The sequence below is a fragment of the Channa argus genome, chromosome 4 (genome assembly GCF_033026475.1).
Source record: "Channa argus isolate prfri chromosome 4, Channa argus male v1.0, whole genome shotgun sequence".
NCBI lineage: Eukaryota > Metazoa > Chordata > Actinopteri > Anabantiformes > Channidae > Channa > Channa argus.
In genome coordinates, this window is record NC_090200.1 from 30143006 (window position 1) to 30163329 (window position 20324).

General features: G+C 37.3%; 1 protein-coding gene across 2 annotated transcripts in view; it reads right to left on the minus strand.

The window, feature by feature from the left end:
• Positions 1–20324, minus strand: part of lrp5 (low density lipoprotein receptor-related protein 5) — a 75634-nt gene that overhangs the window by 47347 nt on the left and 7963 nt on the right. Inside the window, exons 2-7 of one of the 2 annotated variants that reach the window (XM_067500245.1) lie at positions 9839–10039; positions 9478–9694; positions 8402–8470; positions 8103–8231; positions 4224–4420; positions 3792–3923 (exon numbers count right to left, since the gene is read on the minus strand). In XM_067500245.1, coding sequence (XP_067356346.1) covers positions 3792–3923; positions 4224–4420; positions 8103–8231; positions 8402–8470; positions 9478–9694; positions 9839–10039 — 945 coding nt within the window. The remainder of the gene's footprint in view (positions 1–3791; positions 3924–4223; positions 4421–8102; positions 8232–8401; positions 8471–9477; positions 9695–9838; positions 10040–20324) is intronic. The other variant, XM_067500246.1, reaches the window with a different exon arrangement.

The following is a 20324-nucleotide window of genomic DNA, read 5'->3' on the forward strand; positions in this document are numbered from 1 at the left end:
AGACACCCTCTCTACTTTTAAGTCTAGGCTTAAAACCTTCCTTTTTAATAAAGCATATAGTTAGTTATAGTTATGCTGCCATAGGCTTAGACTGCTGGGGGACCCACCCCCCAATGCACTGAGCTCCTTTCCTCCTCTTGACCATCTCTCCTCTCATCCCCCAATTGTCACCACTGTATGTCATTAACTCTGTGTGTTCCATTCCGTAGTTGTCTTTGTCCTCCTCTGTCCCCCTCTCTCTGTCCCTTTCTGCAGGTGTCCCCCGGCTTTGAAGCTGTGTGTCTTCCAGCGTGAAGCTACTGGTCCTACCAATCTGCCCGATGTTTTGTTGTTGCTTTTGTTGCTCTGTTCTTTTCTCTCTCCCCTTTCCACTCACCCCAACCAGTCGAGGCAGATGGCTGTCCACCCTGAGCCTGGTTCTGCTGGAGGTTTCTTCCGTTAAAGGGAGTTTTTCCTCTCCACTGTTGCCTATGGCTTGCTCCAGGGGTAATTGTTGGGTTGTCTTTATACATCTTTATAATCTTGACTGAATTCTGTAAAGTGCCCTGAGATGACTTTGTTGTGAATTGGCGCTATATAAATAAAGTTGAATTTGAATTTACATCGATTGTACATACAAGGTTCTCAAAGTATGGCTGAATTCGCAGAACTTGGTAAGAAACAGCTACACACAGAACCTTCCTCTTCTACCTTGTTGCAGTCCACACTTCCTTGCAGTCAGTTCCTCTGCTACAGTTACCATGTCACGTCTGCTCCCTTCAATAGCTGAGCTGAACAGCATTTCTTGTAACAAACCCTTTGCATTGCATTTTTCCCTTAAACACTGGCCAACAAGGTTAAAGGTAAACTACAAAGGCAACATAAAAGCTATATGGTTTCACTAATGACATCAGTAAACAAACAACACAACACACAATGCAGTACAGTTCACAATACACAACACATACTACATAAAATAAAATAAAAACTGAGAATACCCTTGGTTGTCTCATACATCGGGTGTGGGAAGAGTTCAGAGAGCCTATGGAGAAGGCCTTTTAAATGGCCTCAATTAGGTTCAGGCAAACCATCAAACACCTCAAAAAGGAAAAACGGCTTATCCTAGGCTGTACTCAGCAGAGGAGGAGAATTGCTAACCCGGCCAGAGAATATCAGCAGATGGTGGAATACTTGCAAAGTGCGACCATGGCACATGAAGCAGAGCAGTTGTCCACCAATCCCAGGGTTGTTGGTTCAATCCCAAGCTCCTCCGATCACATGTCCCAGTGTCCTTGAGCAATACACTGAAACCCAACTTAGTTGCTCCCAGTGAGTGTAGGCCAGCTGCATAGCTGAACTGGCAAACTTGGATGGTGGTTCCCATATTTTAAAAAAGTGGACCAGAGGGTGTGCTCTAATTCTTAGGGTACGGCACTACTTAGTCTCCTTGGAAAACCCTTTGCCACGGTACTGAAAAGGCTTTGACCAATTGTCAAACTTCAGATCCAGAAGGAAAATTGGCTGTGGCTCTGGCAACACTGTTGGAGGCATTGTAGGATTATTTTCATTCAGCCCGCACGTGTTTTGTGGACTAGTCAAGGCTTATAACCGTGCTCCAAGGGGGGTTCTTGATAAAAAAGTTAAACAAACGGGTGTGGGTGGGTTTTTGTAAAATTTATTTTGGCGTTTTGTTCTTTTGGCAAAATCACCAGTATAAACCAAGGCTAAACAATGCAGGAAAATAACTTTATTGCGATATTTAGAGCAATATTGCGATCGTATATTAACATGCAATTTAGCTATATACCTTATTTCTTAGAGTAAATCTGGCCACTTGACAGTGGTAAATAATTTCAGTGGCTTGTATCTGCGATCTTTCAGTCATTACCCAGAGCTCATGACTATAGGTGAGGGTGGAAATGTAGACTGTTGATGTTGGCTTCCATCAAGGTTGTGGCTTTCAAAAATCCTGTTTGTGATTTCATAGACAGTCAGGGGGAGGAGAGTCTCTTGTCTGTGGACCTCCAGAATCACTTTTCTGCTTCTCGCAGATGATGTGGTTCTGTTGGATTCTTCAGACTGTGACCTTCACCATGCAATGGGATGGTCTGCAGCAAAGTGAGAAGTGTGAGTCACCACCTCCAAGTCTGAGGCAATGGTTCTTACCTCCTTCAGGTTGGGAATGAGTTACTGCCCCAAGTAAAGGACTTCCAAGTATCTTGGGGTCTTGTTTGCAAGTGAGGGTAAAATGAATCATGAGATTAGACTCATTTACATATGAACTCCAATAAATGTCTGGCAAAATCAGCTCTGGGTATTAACCAGATTTGCATTTCACACATGTTAACACACAGCGGGAAATCATTATAGTCAGAAGTGTCCTCACAGGAGAAAATCTGCTTGATTTGAGTGAGCGATCAGCACGTACAGGAGACACAACAGGTAAGAAAAATTGAAAATGAAGGAAACAGAAAAAAACAACAGAAATAAATAAATACAAAATTTACTTGACTGCTGCAGCTACTATCATCATATCTATTATCTTATCAGTTATCAACACACCCATACACTCGCTTTAAATCCTCCTAACAATTTGGGACAGAGGAGCATATCTTACGCATGTCCTTACACACATAATATGGACTTTGTATTAGGGGGTTCACAGGAGAAAATCTGAGATCATCTGAGGAGCATCTCACTTGGTCATTTGTGTTATCACATACAAATATCACTGGATAAAGTCGGGAATTTCTGGATTCCAGTGCAAGTGTGAAAGTGGCAGATGGGAGCAGGATCAGCAGTAATATCGACAAACCCTTTTGGTGAAGAGGAAACTAAGCGGCAAGGCATTCAATTATCCAGTCAGTCTACTTTTCAACCCTCACATATAGTCATGAGCTCTGGGTAATGACTGAAATAGTAAGATTGCATATGCAAGCCACTGAAATGATTTATCACTGTGAGGTGACCAGATTTAGTCTAGGAGATAGGGTATGTGGCTAAATTGCATGTTAATATGCGATCACAATATTGCTCTAAATATCGCGATAAAGTTATTTTCCTACACTGTTAAGCCTTGGTTTATACAGGTGATTTTGCCCACAAAAGACAGTTAACGTGTTTTTTTTCTGCTAAATATTAGTTTGAATGCATCATAAATTGAAAGACTCAGCAAAATTCTCTTGCCTCTTTCTAACTTTCAAAAGAACAAAACTGTGGTAACATCTGCTCCAATAAGTACATTATAACATAAATTGTTATGTGTTTTTGCGTCTTACATATAGATCCTGTTTGAATTACCAGGCTTGATAAGCACAGGCTGAACATCAACTACATGACAGGATTATTCCTCAGTAGTGGCAGTAAACAACACATGGGCCAACCAATAACTGAACTTTGTTAAGATTTTAACAAGATATTTAGAGCTACCATTTAATGTGCTCAACAGCAGGGCTATGGTGACACCCCTCCACAGAGATACACAACAGACAGCGTCTTGTAGTATAGCTGTTATCCCATACACAGTATAATAATGATTTTCTCAAAGGGTCATAAGTGTTTTCAAATTAATGCAAATCTCCACCAAATTAACTATTTTTCCAGCAGTGGCAAGTCTGACAGCAGCTTTGAACATGTAGTTGTTGCACAGGTAGAAGGCAAGATAAATACCTGTTTAAACATAATAGCTATAGCAATTTAAACTTAACTTTGTTGACTTAATATGGCTAATTAGTTCTGACTACAAGCTCTATTGTGTAAAGCCGTGGCGTCAAAATAAAGCTGCTGTGGAGCAGTGTAAAAATAATCCAAACCTGGTTTGCATGTCTTTCCATCAGCTTTGAGCTGGACCCCAGTGGGACAGGCACAGCTGTAGAAAGGCTGGACTGGAGAAAGTAAGCAGAGATGGCTACAGCCTCCATTATCTTCACTGCAGGGAGTCTGGACTGCAAAAAAAAAGACAAGACAGACAAGTGAGGAAAAATTATAATTAGCCATCTAAAATATAGTTTTTTCTTTGGTATCATTATAAAGATATGATTAAAAGGTTTATATAATGTAAGGGGTTACAGAAACATTCAGTGAGCTTAAATAATTTAATTCTTAAATATATTGTAGGTTGCTTCAAAATGACGTGTTATAAAAAATAATCATAACAGGTCAATGAGAACATCCACCCAACTAAGTTTGTAGAATTCAATGGTTTACTGTGTACTCTGTCATTACACATAAAATATTCCACTTACTGTAAGGCTGTCGATAGGGCTCCAGAACCTGGATATCCATAGGAGAGTAAATCCCACTGAGAATCTCTCTGGCTTTGTCTCCTCTGTGTTTGTTGCAGGCGTGTATAGAGCGGGTCTGCCAGTCAGTCCAATACAATGTCTCCTTAGACAGTGTTAGGGCAAATGGATGGGTGAGGGTGCCCTCCACCACTGTTTCACTGCGTGCATGACAAAATAAAAGCTTCTTTGGAGAGATATCTTTATATATTATTCTACTACAATTCTATTGCAATTTGCATGTATTTGATGCAAACCTATTAAATATAAAGCATTTGGTAAGTAAAACTGGAGGAAAGGTCAGGAATCCATTGGAAATGTTCCATGAATATCTAGATCACATTCCACAGCAATGTGATCAGTAGTTATACCTCTAGAACACATTAATGTCTTCTTCACAGTTCATTAAAACAATACATTTTGAAGTAAGTTATTCAGAGTCATTAACTATGTTCCCTTATTTCATTAGGGCTACAAAAAAGCATGATGGCCAGAGAAGTGTGTGCACACATATGTGCTTGAGTAGGTGTGGCTAATTCTTTAGAACTTTAGAATTGTTTACAGTAACAGGATCAAATAAGGCTTGGATTTAGAATACCAACACACCCCAAGCTGGCTTTCAGCAATCATCATTTTTAGTCGCGCGTGAGTGTGTGTGTATATGTGTGTGTAAAAGCAGATGTGCTATGTCTGTACAAAGGTGATCCATATTAGATCTAAGTAAAAGTAAGTAATAAGATCTAAGCCAAATTCTTAGGACGTCTCTTTATTTAGGAAAACAGGTTCCCCTAATCCCATACTTAGAGTTCAAAAACCAGCTTACTCGTTTAAATGACAAATGATTAAGCTTTTCCAAGAAAGTCAGTGTTTGGGAAACAGAACGGACTCATTTTAATTTTTCACTTGCCCGATTGGGCAACTAAATCACGCATTCTACTTGCCCAGTCATAGAATTTACCTGTCCTGGGGCAAGCAGAAAAGCATTATTGAGAGTCCTGGTCTTATATAAGCTGTAAATCTGTGTTGTTGGTTATGAAAAAAGTATTATATTATTATTATTATTATTAAAAATTTTGTTCAGGATTCAGGCTAAGGGGAGAAAGTCAGATCCTTTATTCCTTTTTATATTGGGAGTGTTGTTATTGGATCTGTATTTGATATGATTTAATAAAGGGAGCTTTGTGAGGTGATCCTATTTATGGTTATTGCGGTCCTGGGTGAGTTGTATATGTATTTTGTAAAAAGCTATTTCTACAAGATCTGGTCAAAAACAATACACACCTTCATAACCTGCATATCTCTGACTAAATCTATAGACCTTATGACTGATTCTGCACTCTGGACTAACAGGCTGATTTTCTTCTTGGGACAATGAACATTTTATACTCAGTACATTTGCGATTGGTATAGTTTTAGACTTAGACTAAAAATTTTACTTGTTCATTATGTGGAAATAGTCAATAACTGAAACTAAAAGAAAGTAAATATGGTTTGTATTTTGGTGAACCAACAACAGTTTCTGTATGGCAACATTGTGAATTTAATTTTATAACAAGACATGGAGAAAATAATGGATCATGAATGGATAAAGCGAGATAATATGATTTGAAGACACAATTCTAATAGACTGAAGGAGAGAAGAAAATGAGCTGTATGAGAGAGATGCATGGGAGTGTGTTTGGAGCTGTGTGTGTTTTGATTGAGGCCTCCATACCACAGTTTTGTTTTTGTTGGACAAATCTCTCATGCTCTTTCACTCTATATTTTCTTTCATTCAATCTGTACAGGTGTTTTTGTCTTCTGCTCCTCCCATTCTGTTGCAAAACAGGTGAACATATTGTCAAACTAAAATAATTTTCCTGATGAAACGCTAAATATTTTACCAGGAGATCGTTAAAGGTTTAACAGTTATAGGTACTATAATATAAATAAGTGTATTAAAATTCAGAAGGACAAGATGAAAAACAAGGTGAAATATGGTATAATTTGACCACTATCACTGAGACCTGGGTTTTAATATCTGGCAATAGAAGCCAGATATTGTTAATGCAAAAATCAAGGTCTGTGCTTGTGCATGGCTCTTCATGCAAGAAGATATTTTGTATCTTAACGCAACACCATAAAATGATAATCTTTACCTCCCTTACGACGTGGGTGATTTCTGGTTATGGACTCTTCCTAGAATCTGACACACAGCAAACTTCTCTTCCTCGACCCCAAACATATGTCTCATCCACCCACTGAGCTTTCAGCACTCACATCATGCTCTAGTTTTGAAAATTATGTTTTTCAATTTACAATTGTTCTTGTTCTCAAAGTGCCATCTACATTTGTTCCGCCACTATGGTCGTCAGACATCATCACTGGCAAAAAAGCCACTTTTCTGCTGTGAACAGATGCTAAAAAGTTAAAAAGTCAAATAACCTATAGCTCCCATACTGTTATCTTTTCACTGTTTATATTTCAGCAAATCTCTGTTCCAAAACTCTTCATGTCTAGCTTTAAAGGAAGAAACGCAGAATTATTGCTTCTTGTAATAAAGTTATTTGCACGCAAATGCTGCATCCGGCCTTAATGGGATAAATGCCTCTTCCTTACATACAAAGCCTTTAAGATCAAGCTCTATCATATCTTAAAGACCTTAAAGGACCGTATTATCCCAATCCAAACAACTACTCTGAGAATGCAGGTCTATTAATGGTTCCTAGAATTTCCAAAAGTAGAATTGGATGCTTCAGGTATGAAGCACCTCTTTAGCTCCCAGTTCAGATGTGGCTGACACCCGCTCTACTTTCAAGACTAGGCTTAAAACTTTACTTTTTGATAAAAAGCTTATTTTTAGAGCTGCCTCAGGTGATTTTGAACCAGTGCTTAGTTAAGCTAGTATAGACTTACACTGCTTACCACCCCCTCAATGCTCTGAGCTTTGCTCCTGCCCTCCCCTCCCATATTCTCCCCTCCTCTCCTTTCATCATGGCATGACATTATCTTTAGCCTGTTTCACATATGACCTCCAGACAATGTTAAGAAAATCAGCCTCTGACACTGTCCGGAGTAGCAATTCACACACGTAAAACACAATGAGGGATGGTCCAAGTAAGAGCTGTCTTCACGTGTGAAACTTTATTTGCTTGATTTCAGTGCTCAATCAGCGAGCACACAAGGCACAACATGATAGAAAACTTAGGCTGTGGTAAAGTATTTTGTTTACAGCACATCAGAGCTGATCAACACGCCATCTCACTTGCTTTTGATCTCCCGACGATTTGGGACAGAGCAGCGCGTTACACACAAGCTCACGCATATAATACATGAGCACGAAGGATAAAGTTTGGATAATGCTTGAAGTGTCTCAATTGCATTTACACATACAATCTCAGAATGCAAATGACGGTGCATGACTGAAAGGGGCTTTAGAGTTTTCTTTTTCCCATAGTTGTGCTTCTTCCTATTTTCTCCCTCTTGCTACCTTTCTGCAGGTATTACCTACTGCTGGCCTTCCCAACCTGCCAAGTGTTTTCTTTGTTACTTCTTTTTGTTATTTTCACTCTCCACCTTTCACTTACCCCAATGGGCAAATATCTGCCCACCCAGAGCCTTGTTCTGTCTGATGTTTCTTCCATTACAGGGAGTTTTTCCCCTCCTTCACCTAGAGCTTGCTCAAAAGGGAGTTTTGGAGTTTTCTCTATAAATCCGTGTAGCATTGCCTTGAGATGATTTTGTTGTAAAGTGGCACAATAAAAATAAGGTTGATTAAAGAATGTCTAGAAAAGACTGGGGTACATTGCATGTGTGAAAGCAGCTCCTGAAACTAAATTCATTCCCGTACTCAAAGGTCCATACCGTGCCGATCCATCCAGATTAGCCCTGTGAATGAAGCTGAGTTTAGCATCTGCCCAGTACAACTTCTGCTCTGCTAGGTCAATGGTCAAACCGTTGGGCCAGTATATGTCCACATCCACTATCACCTTCCTTTGGGAGAGAGAGCCAGACAAATTGAAGAGACCTAATTAACCAGTATTTGGTTTTATAATTAAGGTATATAATTTGTTTGGTATATTTGATTTTTTTTACACATTGAAGTACATCTAGCTACAATTGGGATACTGTATATTTAGGGTTATATACAGTAGTTACGCTACCTGTTGCTGCCATCCATGCCAGCATGCTCTATCCTGGGCTCCTCTCCCCAGTCTGTCCAGTACATGTAGCTAGAGAAAAAAAAAAGAGAGGATATATAATTTAAACAAAGACAGGGCTTTTTGCAACGTAGAAGTTAGACTGACTTTACTGTAACAGTTATTTTTCAAACACACCACAGAACACGGTGGAAAAGAGTGTAGCTCAATACCGAGTAAGTGATTCTATGATTAGCTCCTTACTGTCTTTCTGCTGGAAAAAACCCTATTAGAAACACTCATCTGGTACACACAACTAAGCCTATATGAGGCTGCTATTTATAAAGGTTTTAAAGAAACCATATTATGCATAAATTAGGGCTTATGTTTTATTTGGGGGCTCTACTGAAATCATGTATGATTTGCAATTCAAAAAAGTGCTTTTTAAAAAATTATAATGGCTCATTATGCAACAGTTTGTACGGTGAATTAATGCAATGGTGCATTTCGGCTCCTGAATCTTTAAGACCCGTTCTGACTGGCCCATATGCAGAAGTCTTTCTGTTGTGGTAGTGAGTGGGTGTGGGGACATAAAATGAAGATCTTTTTATGGACATCCAAACTGTAGAGCATATCAGAAAAAAACAATCACAACTAAACAAATAGAAAAGATTGAAAGCTAGCTTTTCATTTACAGCATGTAAACAATTCACCTCAAGATCTAAATAACAGTGCACCAAGTGTTCTAAAAAGACAAGCACTGCTGCTGAAGTTTCATATGGTTCATTAATATTCACAAACAAACATGAATGACCGCTGCACGCCACCTAGCCTGAAATAACAAAATAACTACATTTTAATATAGATGTAATTAAAATGCAATAAGTTATAGGCCTTTCCAAGTGGTCATTTTACAAATATATATAATAAATTTATACAAAATGTGCTGTATCATAATATGTATCATTGTTGGGGTATAAAAGTTTGTAATCTTTACAGGCAGAAGAACTTACTTTTATTTCATTGTGAACACTTGCAGCAACATTAAAAAAACTTTACAAAATAAAGCATGTGTGTGGGTGCTATTATATTTTTTTTACCGCTGAGAGGGGTTGAGAGCAATAGCCCTGGGCTGGTCCAAATCCATCCAAAACAGGACCTTCCTGGAGGTGCCATCCAGGTTGGCCACTTCAATCCGATTGGTCTCCGAGTCTGTCCAGTAGAGCTTTCTACCCAACCAGTCACAGGCCAGCCCATCAGGACTGTCCAGTCCTGATACTACCACAGTCTGTCCAGTTCCCAGAGCCTCTTTAAGGGCTGCAACCAAATAAAATAAACAAAGAAGCATGAGGGAGAATGCGTAACTTAAATTGCATTATTTAAAATTTGCAGCCTACAAACCCAGTTATTATTGCTTTTAAAGGAAAAAACCTTTACTAAGCAAACCGTATGCCATCTTACAATTCGATGACTGGTTCCAGTGGGTCTGCTTGATGGCTTCCTCACTGACATCTGTCCAAAATATCAGGCCCTCAGCATAGAGGAAGTCCACTGCTGCTGCATCCTCCAGGTCACTAACAACAATGGCAGACTCTCCCCGCACACCCTCTTCATCTACTAAACGTACGTCCCGCCGATTGGCAAAGAGGAGGAGAGGTGAGGCTGGAACATAATTTGTTGAAATGTTTAAAAATATACATTCAAAAACAATGCAAATACATTTTTACCAGAATGAGAATAAATAGCAACAAATGGCCAAAATCTTCCAACTATGTTGTGCAATTTAGGAAACTCCCTCATCACACAGTTCTGTTTTTTTAGAAAAATCCAGCATACATGATTTGTTTTTAAACAGCCCTATGAAGGACAACTGAAAGCTTTCTCATTATAATTTTTTGGGGGCATTATATTGGAGACTATCATTACGGAGGTTACATTTCACAAATATGAGAGACCACATTTACAGATGGCGATCTGATGGCAAACTTGGAAGAAAATGCAATAATAGATGTATATCCTATTGATCCATGTTAACCTTTCCAAGCACCTGTTTAGGTGGGAGCATTTCTATTAGCAGTGAACCTCCAACTTTGGAATTTGGTTACGGTCTTTTAAGTAGAGATTTCTAGGAAAGTAGATAATGTAAAAAGGGCCATCACCAATTTTAGAATTGTCAGGAAATGAGCAGGGAGAAACAGGAATCAGGGATAACATTTCAAAAAGTGGGTTTTTAATTACCCAAAATGAGAAAAAAAAAATTTAATAACTAACAAAGTTGGGCGCTACAAAAGAGGTCAACAAAATGTAACCAAACTTGGAATACTGCTGAGTGAGACAAAAGGACCAACATACAGTGCCGTTGTAAAGTTTTCAGCCCCCCTTTATCATTTTCAATTTTATTATGTAGTAACCCAACCAGACATTTCAGTTCCATTTTAAATAAATATCAAAATTTTACAGAAAACAGATTTCAAACTGCAAAAGCTGCAATTTTAATGCTACAAAAGCGCATTTGCAACTAAAGTAGGGCTGGAGCAAGCTGCACCTTTTGATTAAATAAATCAAATCAATCAATTATTTTCCCATATTTAAAATAATATATAATAATAACAACAATTACTTTACTAAAATATAAAATAAAAAGTAATCAATCATTTATATTTCAATATAATAATTCAAAGTATGCACTGCGGGGCATTATTCCTCCCCTCAAAAATAGGCTAGTTTTAACTGGTAATGTGTTTTACAGATTAATATGAAGTCTCTACACAATAAAAAGTAAGCAAGCAATAAAGCAAGAGCTTCTTCCATTCAAGTTAAATGAATGTGGTGCAATCTACATTTCCTCAGTAAACAGTTCAGTTTACTTTACTTTTATTACTGTTACAGAATAGAAGAATGAACATGAAATCAGTGAATATTACTGATCTCTGTCCTCTTAAGTATGCTGTTGATAGGGAGTAGGTTGAACAGTTAGTGCATTAAGTGCAACATATCCAGCTTTCAGCTTTAATTGTATGTAAGCTAATGTGTGCGTAGCAGCGATTAGCCAATAAGTTTGTTGTAATTAAGTGATGACGCTGGATGGTTTTCTACACGTTTATGATCGTTTACCGAGTGTTTTTATCATTTACTCATATAGATCGTTAAACTGCTCCACAAGTTTATTTTCTTTTTCGCTAATCTCGGTGGACATATTTATATTTTCGTGCTCCAGTTAACCTTTAACAACTAAATCTGCACACTGTGTCCCTTGTACGCTACAGGCCACCACCACCCTTTCCTACTCCCTCAGTGAGCCGTGGACCGGGCAGAACGTAGCTCCTTTTTGTTTCAACTATAAACGTTTCCCCTATCATTCTCAAATGATCAGTTCTTTTCAAATTAGGCTATTCAAGTCATCAAGTAAAAACTCCTGTACTTTTTTTTTTTTTTTAAATAGTACAATATACAGGATATCCCAGAAAGAAAAAATACCACAATGCAATTTTTCTAAAACTGTGGGAGCCTATAATACATGAACAGATCTGCCCACTTTCCCCTAAAAAAAAAAAAAGAGTCAGAGAAAATCAAGAAAGTTTAAAACACAAGTGTTAATTTTAGTGCTGCTAACTTTAGTAAAAATGACCCTGGTCTAAGCAAACTTCGATATCAATGAGCAAGAGATGACTGGCAGTGTAAAAGCAAAATATTATGTAATAATAATAATATTATGTTATTTATGTCACATTTTTTAAGTTTTAAATGGAATTTTAAATCTGCAACAGCAACAGATTTTGTGCTGAATATGATTGGTTAAGAGGGGGACGATGGAAAGTAACACCACGAATTTTCTACAACATTTAAAAAAGCACCACTAGTGCAGCACCACTGTGTTTGATAAGTTAATAAATACATATCTGCTAATCCAAGGTCCAAATGCCTAGGCCAGCTGAACCAGGTATCAACTGATAGGCATAAATAGCTGAAGTGTGTAAGAGCACGACTGCATACAAACATGAATAAAGAAAAAAGTAAAGTTCATTGTCAAAGTTTGTTGTTCTTAAGAACATCACTTTTGTCTTGTTGTTGGTCGATATTTTCAGTGTTTTTAGCGCCAATGATTTTGGTGTGCAGGACAGGTCACAGTAACGCAGGAAAATTATATTAATACAGCTTGTATAAGACAAAGTATTGGCATTACACAATTATGGAATGCGCATGTCTTTTCTTAATCAATATGCATAGTTAATAAAGAATAACATTTAACGTTTCTTTTTTATAAACATGGTTTGTCTGCAGGATATGTAGATACAACAAAAATGTTTTTGTGAATTGGCCATGACACTAAAAACAAAACAAAATTTTTTTGGGCAATATTAGCCTTGTTATCCTTATCAGACTGCTTGAGATTGTCCCTGGACATCTACCCACTTGCAAATTGCAAGCACACACACACATCTGGTGCCACTCATCAAGCCGCACCGGTCGACAGTATTTCTTAAAGACTGGACACCTGATTTTACATATTGAAAGGTAATTTAGAGGGCTAATCTATAGGGTTTTTCACGAGAGGGTTACTATACATCTTTTTAGGCTTGTTAACCATTTATGTTAATTTCAATTAGGGCTGGGTGGTATATTGACTTGAAGGACATTAAAATAATTCAAATACAAGAGAGTACAACTTCAAGTATAGTTACATGTAAACTAAACTGTTTTGCTTCAACAATGAGTTGCTGAACAGACACACATATTCTGGCAAATCGATCATGGCAGTGACTGGTGTTTAATAAACAGATCATCTTTAACTTAAAAAGATAAAAAGAAAAGGAAATAAATTAACAAAGCACAGATTTTATGATACTTGATAGAAAAATAACTGAAAAGCAAACATCACCTAGCAATTTGATATATCCCGTTTTGGCGTTTTTCAAATATTCTTTAAATATTCTTGTTAGTAACCATATCTCAAGACTTCTGCACAGCAGAGCATCAATTCAGCTTTACTTTTGTCATCGTCAATTATCTTGAAATGGCTCAAAATCCCAGACATTTTGCCACCTCTGCCTACCTGCACAGTCTAATTTGTTATCGGATGCAGTATCAAAAATGTACAGTAGTACACAAGGATTGGGCCTGATGCCTATCGGCATCGGAACATCCCCAGACAATATCATATATATCAATAATTATACATATTGTGTAGCCCTCTCTCATCACTCTCTGTTTTTGACATTTCAGCGTAAGGGGATGCAAATTATTTTTACTAAATGTTGTGAAAAGGTTTGCACCAACTAATCACCAACCACTAAATTATAATTCACTTCCCAAATATACCTTTCTTCTGAGTAAGAATAATATACACATTTGATGATTTGACCTTATGTACTATCAGTCTATTATCATTTATGCAAATCATTTAATGGCCCGACTCCCCCTCGACATTCGTCAAAGTTCCCCTGAGCAAGACACTGAGCCACCAAACTGCCCAACGCTACTGAGGTTGCAAAAGCCAGTGCATATCTAAGCACCAGTCCCAAACCTAGTAAAAATTGGGTAAGGCTGCATTCAGAAGGGCACCCGGTGTAAAAAACTAAACAAATTCAATGTGTGACCCACATGATCAACTGTGGCAACCTCAAGATTACAGGATAGACTGAAAGATTGCACTTATGCTAGTACTTATTCAAAAGCCTACTGTATTTTGTGAATATAAAAGTAAATATTCTAAATTGACATCACAACAACAAAAATTTCAAATCACAAGACCTGCAATTACTTCAATAATAATTGAACTTCAATAATAAGAGAAGCATTCGTGCAACCAATAAATCTAGAGGAAGTGAGTGAACGTGGATGAAAAGTTTAGGACACAAGCTTAACTGCAGTGCTGCCACCCTTAGTGAATACTGCCTCAGCAGAAGGAAACCCAAAAAGTTGATGAGCAAGAGAAAAGACACAGAAAAGTCAAATTCGTAATCATTCATTTGGACATATATTTTCCTTTTAAATAAGAATTCGCAAGGCAGGAACAGGTTTGGGATTAAGCAACCATGTATTACCACAAAAGTTGTCTGGCAATTAAAAAAGCTCCATCAAGTTGTGTTTGACAAGTAATCATTAAAAACAACTTATGTTAATGCAACCTGAGAATGCTACAGATGTAATCACTGAAAGTGTTTGTCTCTGCTGTGCAAATTGGTCACTTTTGCAGCAAACACCCTTTTGTGTCTTTTGTGCCATGTCATTATAGTATATCTTCTCATCAACTCATAGTTACCGCACCCTATGCATGCGCATATCAAAGTCCCTACTATAACGTATCGTACCAGTAGTAGTTGGGGGTACTGTGGCCCAGGAAGGTAGAGCAGTCGTCCACCAACCCCGCCGTTGTTGGTCAAATCCCCGGCTCCTCCATTCACATGTTGAATTGTCCTTGAGCAAGACACCGAACACCAACTTAGTTGCTCCTGGTGAGTTTTGGCCAGCTGCATAGCAGCTCCCCCATCGGTGTGTGAGTGTGTTAGAATTGTGAGGGTGAATGGGTGAATAATGAGCAGTATAAAGTGCTTTGAGTGCCAATAGGTAGAAAAGCACCATTTATCATTTACATTTAGCCTCCTTATGTGCAAAAGTGTGGTCAAAACAAGCCAGTGCAATTTCTTTACCAGAAAAGCAGCAGTTAGTCTTTGACTCATAAAATAAAAGTATACAGGTACACAGCAATATCTCCAGTGTTTAATTAAAGCATAAAGCTAGTAATTTCATAGATATTGGGCATTTATATTGTTAAAATGTGCAATTACATTTGAAATTGGTGTTCTAGTCAGGAGAAATCAGAGAAAAAGGCAACATTATGTCCTGTCACTTGAAAGGGTAAAACTCCTACAACACTCATTATGCATTGCAGTTTGAGATTTCCAAATCCACACCCCCGCTTTCTGCTATTGGTTAGGCCTGTGCAGGTCAGCAGACAGAAATACTCCCGCAAAGTTCTGTTTTTTTACAGGTAGTAGTCAGTATGCTGGTTGTTCAGTTTTACAGTTGATTTATTATGAAAACAGAGGTTTTCGTTTGGCTCTTGTTTTTTCAGAAGAACTTTTTAGAGCATCCTTGTAAAGAAGTTTGTTTTGGGACATTTGCCATGAGAGTAGATTTGAAAGAAAGAACAAAAACAAACCAGAAACACTGTTGTAGAGCTCATTATACATAAATAACAGCAGTAACTTCAAAAATGAGCCCAATATTATTAAATATGCCTAACACTGAGAATGGCTCTGGACACCCACCTTTAGTTAGGTTGTTGGTTGGTATATCCAGTTTTTTCAAACACTAATATTGTGCGCAAATAAAGGGAGAGGGGGGGGTGGAGAGTAATGAGAGAAAGACGGACAGAAATAAAGAGTTGGTAAGATGAAAAAATTGTCTAGGCAATGTTTATGTCTGCATGTGTATACATGTACACACGCATGGCCAGAATGAAAGAGTAGTTTATATAATATTCTGTGCTTGGGTATTCTTATCAGGTATGGCTTGTTTGCATTGAATATTACAGAAGATGAGGAATTTTAGGAAAAAGGTTACAAAAAAAAAAAAAAAAAAGATAAACCACAATCGCTAACTAGCTCTAAAAATCAAATATTTTCCTAAATCATACAGCCCTACTGGCAACAAATCTATTTTTAATTTTGAAATATCAAGAAAAACAAACAAGCTTGAAATAAAAGCTTTTAAGCCTAATCATATGTAGTAAAAAACACAAAACCTCTAACAGTATTCCTATCTGGCAATAATCTGCGGAGGCTATCGCAAGACAAAAAAAATAGAAAATGAAATACCAGCAGAATGAAATATTTTTGAGGCTTTTGTTTTGGTTGTTTACTAATTAATATGGCAGGGGAAAAAAAAAAAATATCTCTTTTAGAGTATGTCTGAAGAATATGAGAGTGTCAGTCCAGATGCCGTGTGTGTGAGTGTGTGTGCAGCCACAATAACTCAGAGATGCTGTCCTCCCACTGTTGGATGCAGTAGCTGTCCCAGCAGCTACCACAGTGCCTCTGGGGAAGCTTGTGGTTTTGGCCTGACAGGGTGGCAAACCTGCTATGCTGTGGTTTGGCACAAGCACCAGCATTAAGAAACAGTGCCTCACTTAGTTTGGTTGCTGTCACATAAAATACACACAACATTACAATTATTTTAATGAATACATTTTATATGAATGTGAATTTGAACCTTTAAGTTGTCTGTTTGCACTCTGCACAACAATGCTTGCATGACCACAAATAAGTTTCTTACTCCTCTTTTAGTAGCAAGTCCCATCCTTGGTGAAGAGTTGGAAGGCTTAAGTGTTACTTGTGTATTCTTCTAGTTTATAGTTAGCCTTTATAATACTTTGGTGCTTAGATAATGAGTATACGACATCATGCTGAGCAGGTTAGATTTTATCAGCTTTATGTCAATGAGTAATCATAAGCTTGAAAACTAACTTAAATGGAAATTAGAATTTAAATGCGTAAAAGAGAAATTACATTCAATAATTTATTAGTTTAACAATTTTTTTTAAATGTTCTTACTGAGGAAATATAATTCTCATACATACATAGAGGCAAGCTTTCCTCCAATAAGCTAACATACCAAGCTACAGTATACAGTAATTACTGCATGTTTTCTAGAGAACGTAAAGGATCTAGAAAGAAAAGTTTCCCCACATTATAGTTTTTGTTGAGGAAATTAAAACTGATTCAAATAATGGGGCATTTTTTGCTGTCATTTGGGTGCTTGGGCAACTGAGGCCTGTATGTAAAAGATGTCCATTTTGTTTTGACTTCACAAACATGTACATGTGGATCTTTATTATTTATTTAGTTAGGTTAGTGCCATGGAGGGGCAGAGGCTGGTAAAGCAAAATCAGAATGCAAACTAGTTTGAAGGAAAAGTAAAAAACATTAGATTAGTAGTACTATTGAAGTTTCGAAGTCTCAGATGGATATTGAAGTACATTTTTTGCACAGAACAAGGGCTTTACACTTTGGCCCTCAGCTACTTTTACAGGTAGTTGTATTTTGTATATGTTAAAATGTTCACATACACTGAAGAGCATGAAGTTTTAGTGACCAAGACCTACTGTAATCTGTATGGAACAGTATCATAGAAGTAACTTGGTTTACAGACAGCTGTCAAAAGTAAAATAATATTCAGATGTGCCTAGCAGAGCTTTTCACCATGCTCTATAGGCTGCCCTAATAGTCCCATAGCAAAGGTCCAGCGTATTACAGTATCTTGTAGCAGGTAACATACTGCAAAACATGGCTAATAGGACAGAAATAATAAAGTTAGGTGTATCAGGGAAAAATGCTTTGCAAATTATGCATAATTTATTTTAGTTCATAAAAAAGGCCATAAAGCAACAGATAACCTGATGTCAGGGCTGCACTTGGTCACGATGTTATATTAAAGTTTCAAATAAACATTTAATCGACTTGTTATTTTTTTCTGCTGTTCATCTCATTCTCTGGCTTTATCGTGACCTGTCATCAGTATTTCTGCCTTCTCAATCAAGAGACAAAGCTTTGAATCTTTTAGTTATTTTTAATTTTTATTACAAAAGCTCACATCTGAAACCAAACTCAGTATTTAATTCAAAACTTTAAATCCTTCTCATGAAAGGAATAACACTTTTTTCTGATGCTGATATTAGCGGTATATTAATAAAATCATTGTCCAAATCCCATTTTATTTATCATTTAATGGGCCTACACTTTCGATTTTGGACAAGTCTCGCTATGGAGCTAAAAAAAGATCTCAGCTACTGTATCTTCATATACAAATTATAGCTGGGCAAGATGTCCACATGTGCGTGTTGAATGTGAGACTCATGGGAAACTTCTTTCCTCAAAGGCCACTACAAAAATAAATATTGGATAAACAACTATATTAAACTGATTTTTTTTTTTTAAACCTACCATGCATATCTTAAAACACCAAGGAAGGTGCACAACATATTTTTATAAAAGCTACATTTAAAGGCTACATTTAAAGCACAGAATAATTTTTGCAAATTCCAGGCAGGGGCTCCAGTGCATCACTGAGCCCCGTTTTCAGCCCTGCCTAAAAATACTGACCAAATGAAGAAAATAGGTTTAAAGGTGTAACTGCACAATGCAGTATTTATGAGCCTTTGCTTATGTCAGAAAACCCCAAGTTATTGAAACCTCTGCACCAAATTATTGTATGTTGTACAATCATTAAAAACAAAGGTTAATAACCTCTCAAAGGTTAATATTGAACATTGTTTACAAAGTGACATTACAAAGTGGCATACTGAAAAATGTCAGCTCGCATTGTTAAAATAGCAATTATGTTATTATAGTAATTAATTAATCTCATACCATCAAGTTTCAATGAAGACAAATTTCTTAGGAAGATGGAAAAATTTGTTTTTAATTAATAAGTCCTGATTACATTCATCAAATAATAGTGTGGCAATTAAATGTAATTGATGAGTGGAAAGTATGGTTATTTGTCCAGCAACACCCCAAAGATTACCCGTTAACAAGGGAATAAACACACAAAACGCACAAAAACATGTTACCACATTAAGAAACAAGAAGAAGAATCCACAATGAGAGTGTTTACACGGACTTAAACAGGTTATAGCCAATTAAATGGGAAACCTGATTTCGAAAACCGGGAAAAGAGATTAGAATAGAATTTAGACAGAATTTTAAACTAACGCAAAGTGCTTCGTAGAAGTTTAAATAAGTCACTTTCCCCCATGGATTTTTAAAATTCTGACAGCTTCCATTGTAGATGGATCAGCTTTGTGTCCCTCCTCTTTTTTACATTTCTCTCCCCCTGCGCTGTGACTCTGCTGCAACACGAATACACAGACACAGAAGAAAAGTCAGAAAGCAGCTTTCTTTTCAGTCACTATAGAGTTTAAAACTCTGAGCTGTTTCCAAAATAGGTCTCAGAGGGAGAAATCAGGTTACTCTTCTGCTGGATGTATACACGTCTTTCCAGTAACCAGGTTTCTTAAGTGCATATAAACACTGTTCCTCCCAACACTGAGTCCTCCCAACTACGAAAAGACTCGTGTGAGTGTGTGTGTGTGTGTGTGTGTCTGTGTTTCTGTGTGTGAGAGAGAGTGTGAGAGAGGACCCCAGAGAAATTAAGGCTGCTATCGACATCCTCTTTCTCTACATGTCTGCTTTTTTCCTATTTACATTATCTATATTTTTTCATCATTATCTTCACCCTTTGCCAATTCCCCATTTATCTGCCTCTTTTCTTTTCTCCTTTCACTTCCTTTTCTATCAGCATACGTCAATTTCCTTTAGGGCGACTTGACCAGTTTTCAACTTGCTTTCTATTGCTTTAGTTTAGGGTGTAAATGTACACTAATGCTTTAGGACTCCACTCTGACTTCCCTATATTAAAATATTTTGCTACTTTAGCTTAAAAACTCCTCCAGGAATTTTTCATCATTAGTAGTTCAGACAATGTCATCTGGGGGAGCTCTGGAAAGGCAGGTTGACCATGATTACAAACATAATATGAGCAACAAGACGGCATCTAAACTAAAGCTTCCTCCAACTGATGCCAATTGATGTCAAATATTTTAATATAGGGAATTCAAAGAGAAATTTAATGGCATTTATGTACATGTACTACCCAAACGAGAACCAAAAGAAGCAAGTTCAATATCAGTGAAGGCATCCTTTAATTGACTGTTCCTTGGTCCTTTGACGCCCTGGAAGTTGTGCCAGTACTCCATATTGAAGGATGTTCCAAAGCCTCTTTTTTTGCTACAAAGATCAATGATTGAGCAGCAATTTTTAGAAAGAGATAAACAAGGACACAACAGACACTTAGTTTCTTTGTTTCACTTAGAAATTTTTTCCAGGCATGGTGGCAGGAGGATTACACATGGTAAAATAGTTCTTAAATTTCTATGTATAGGCTA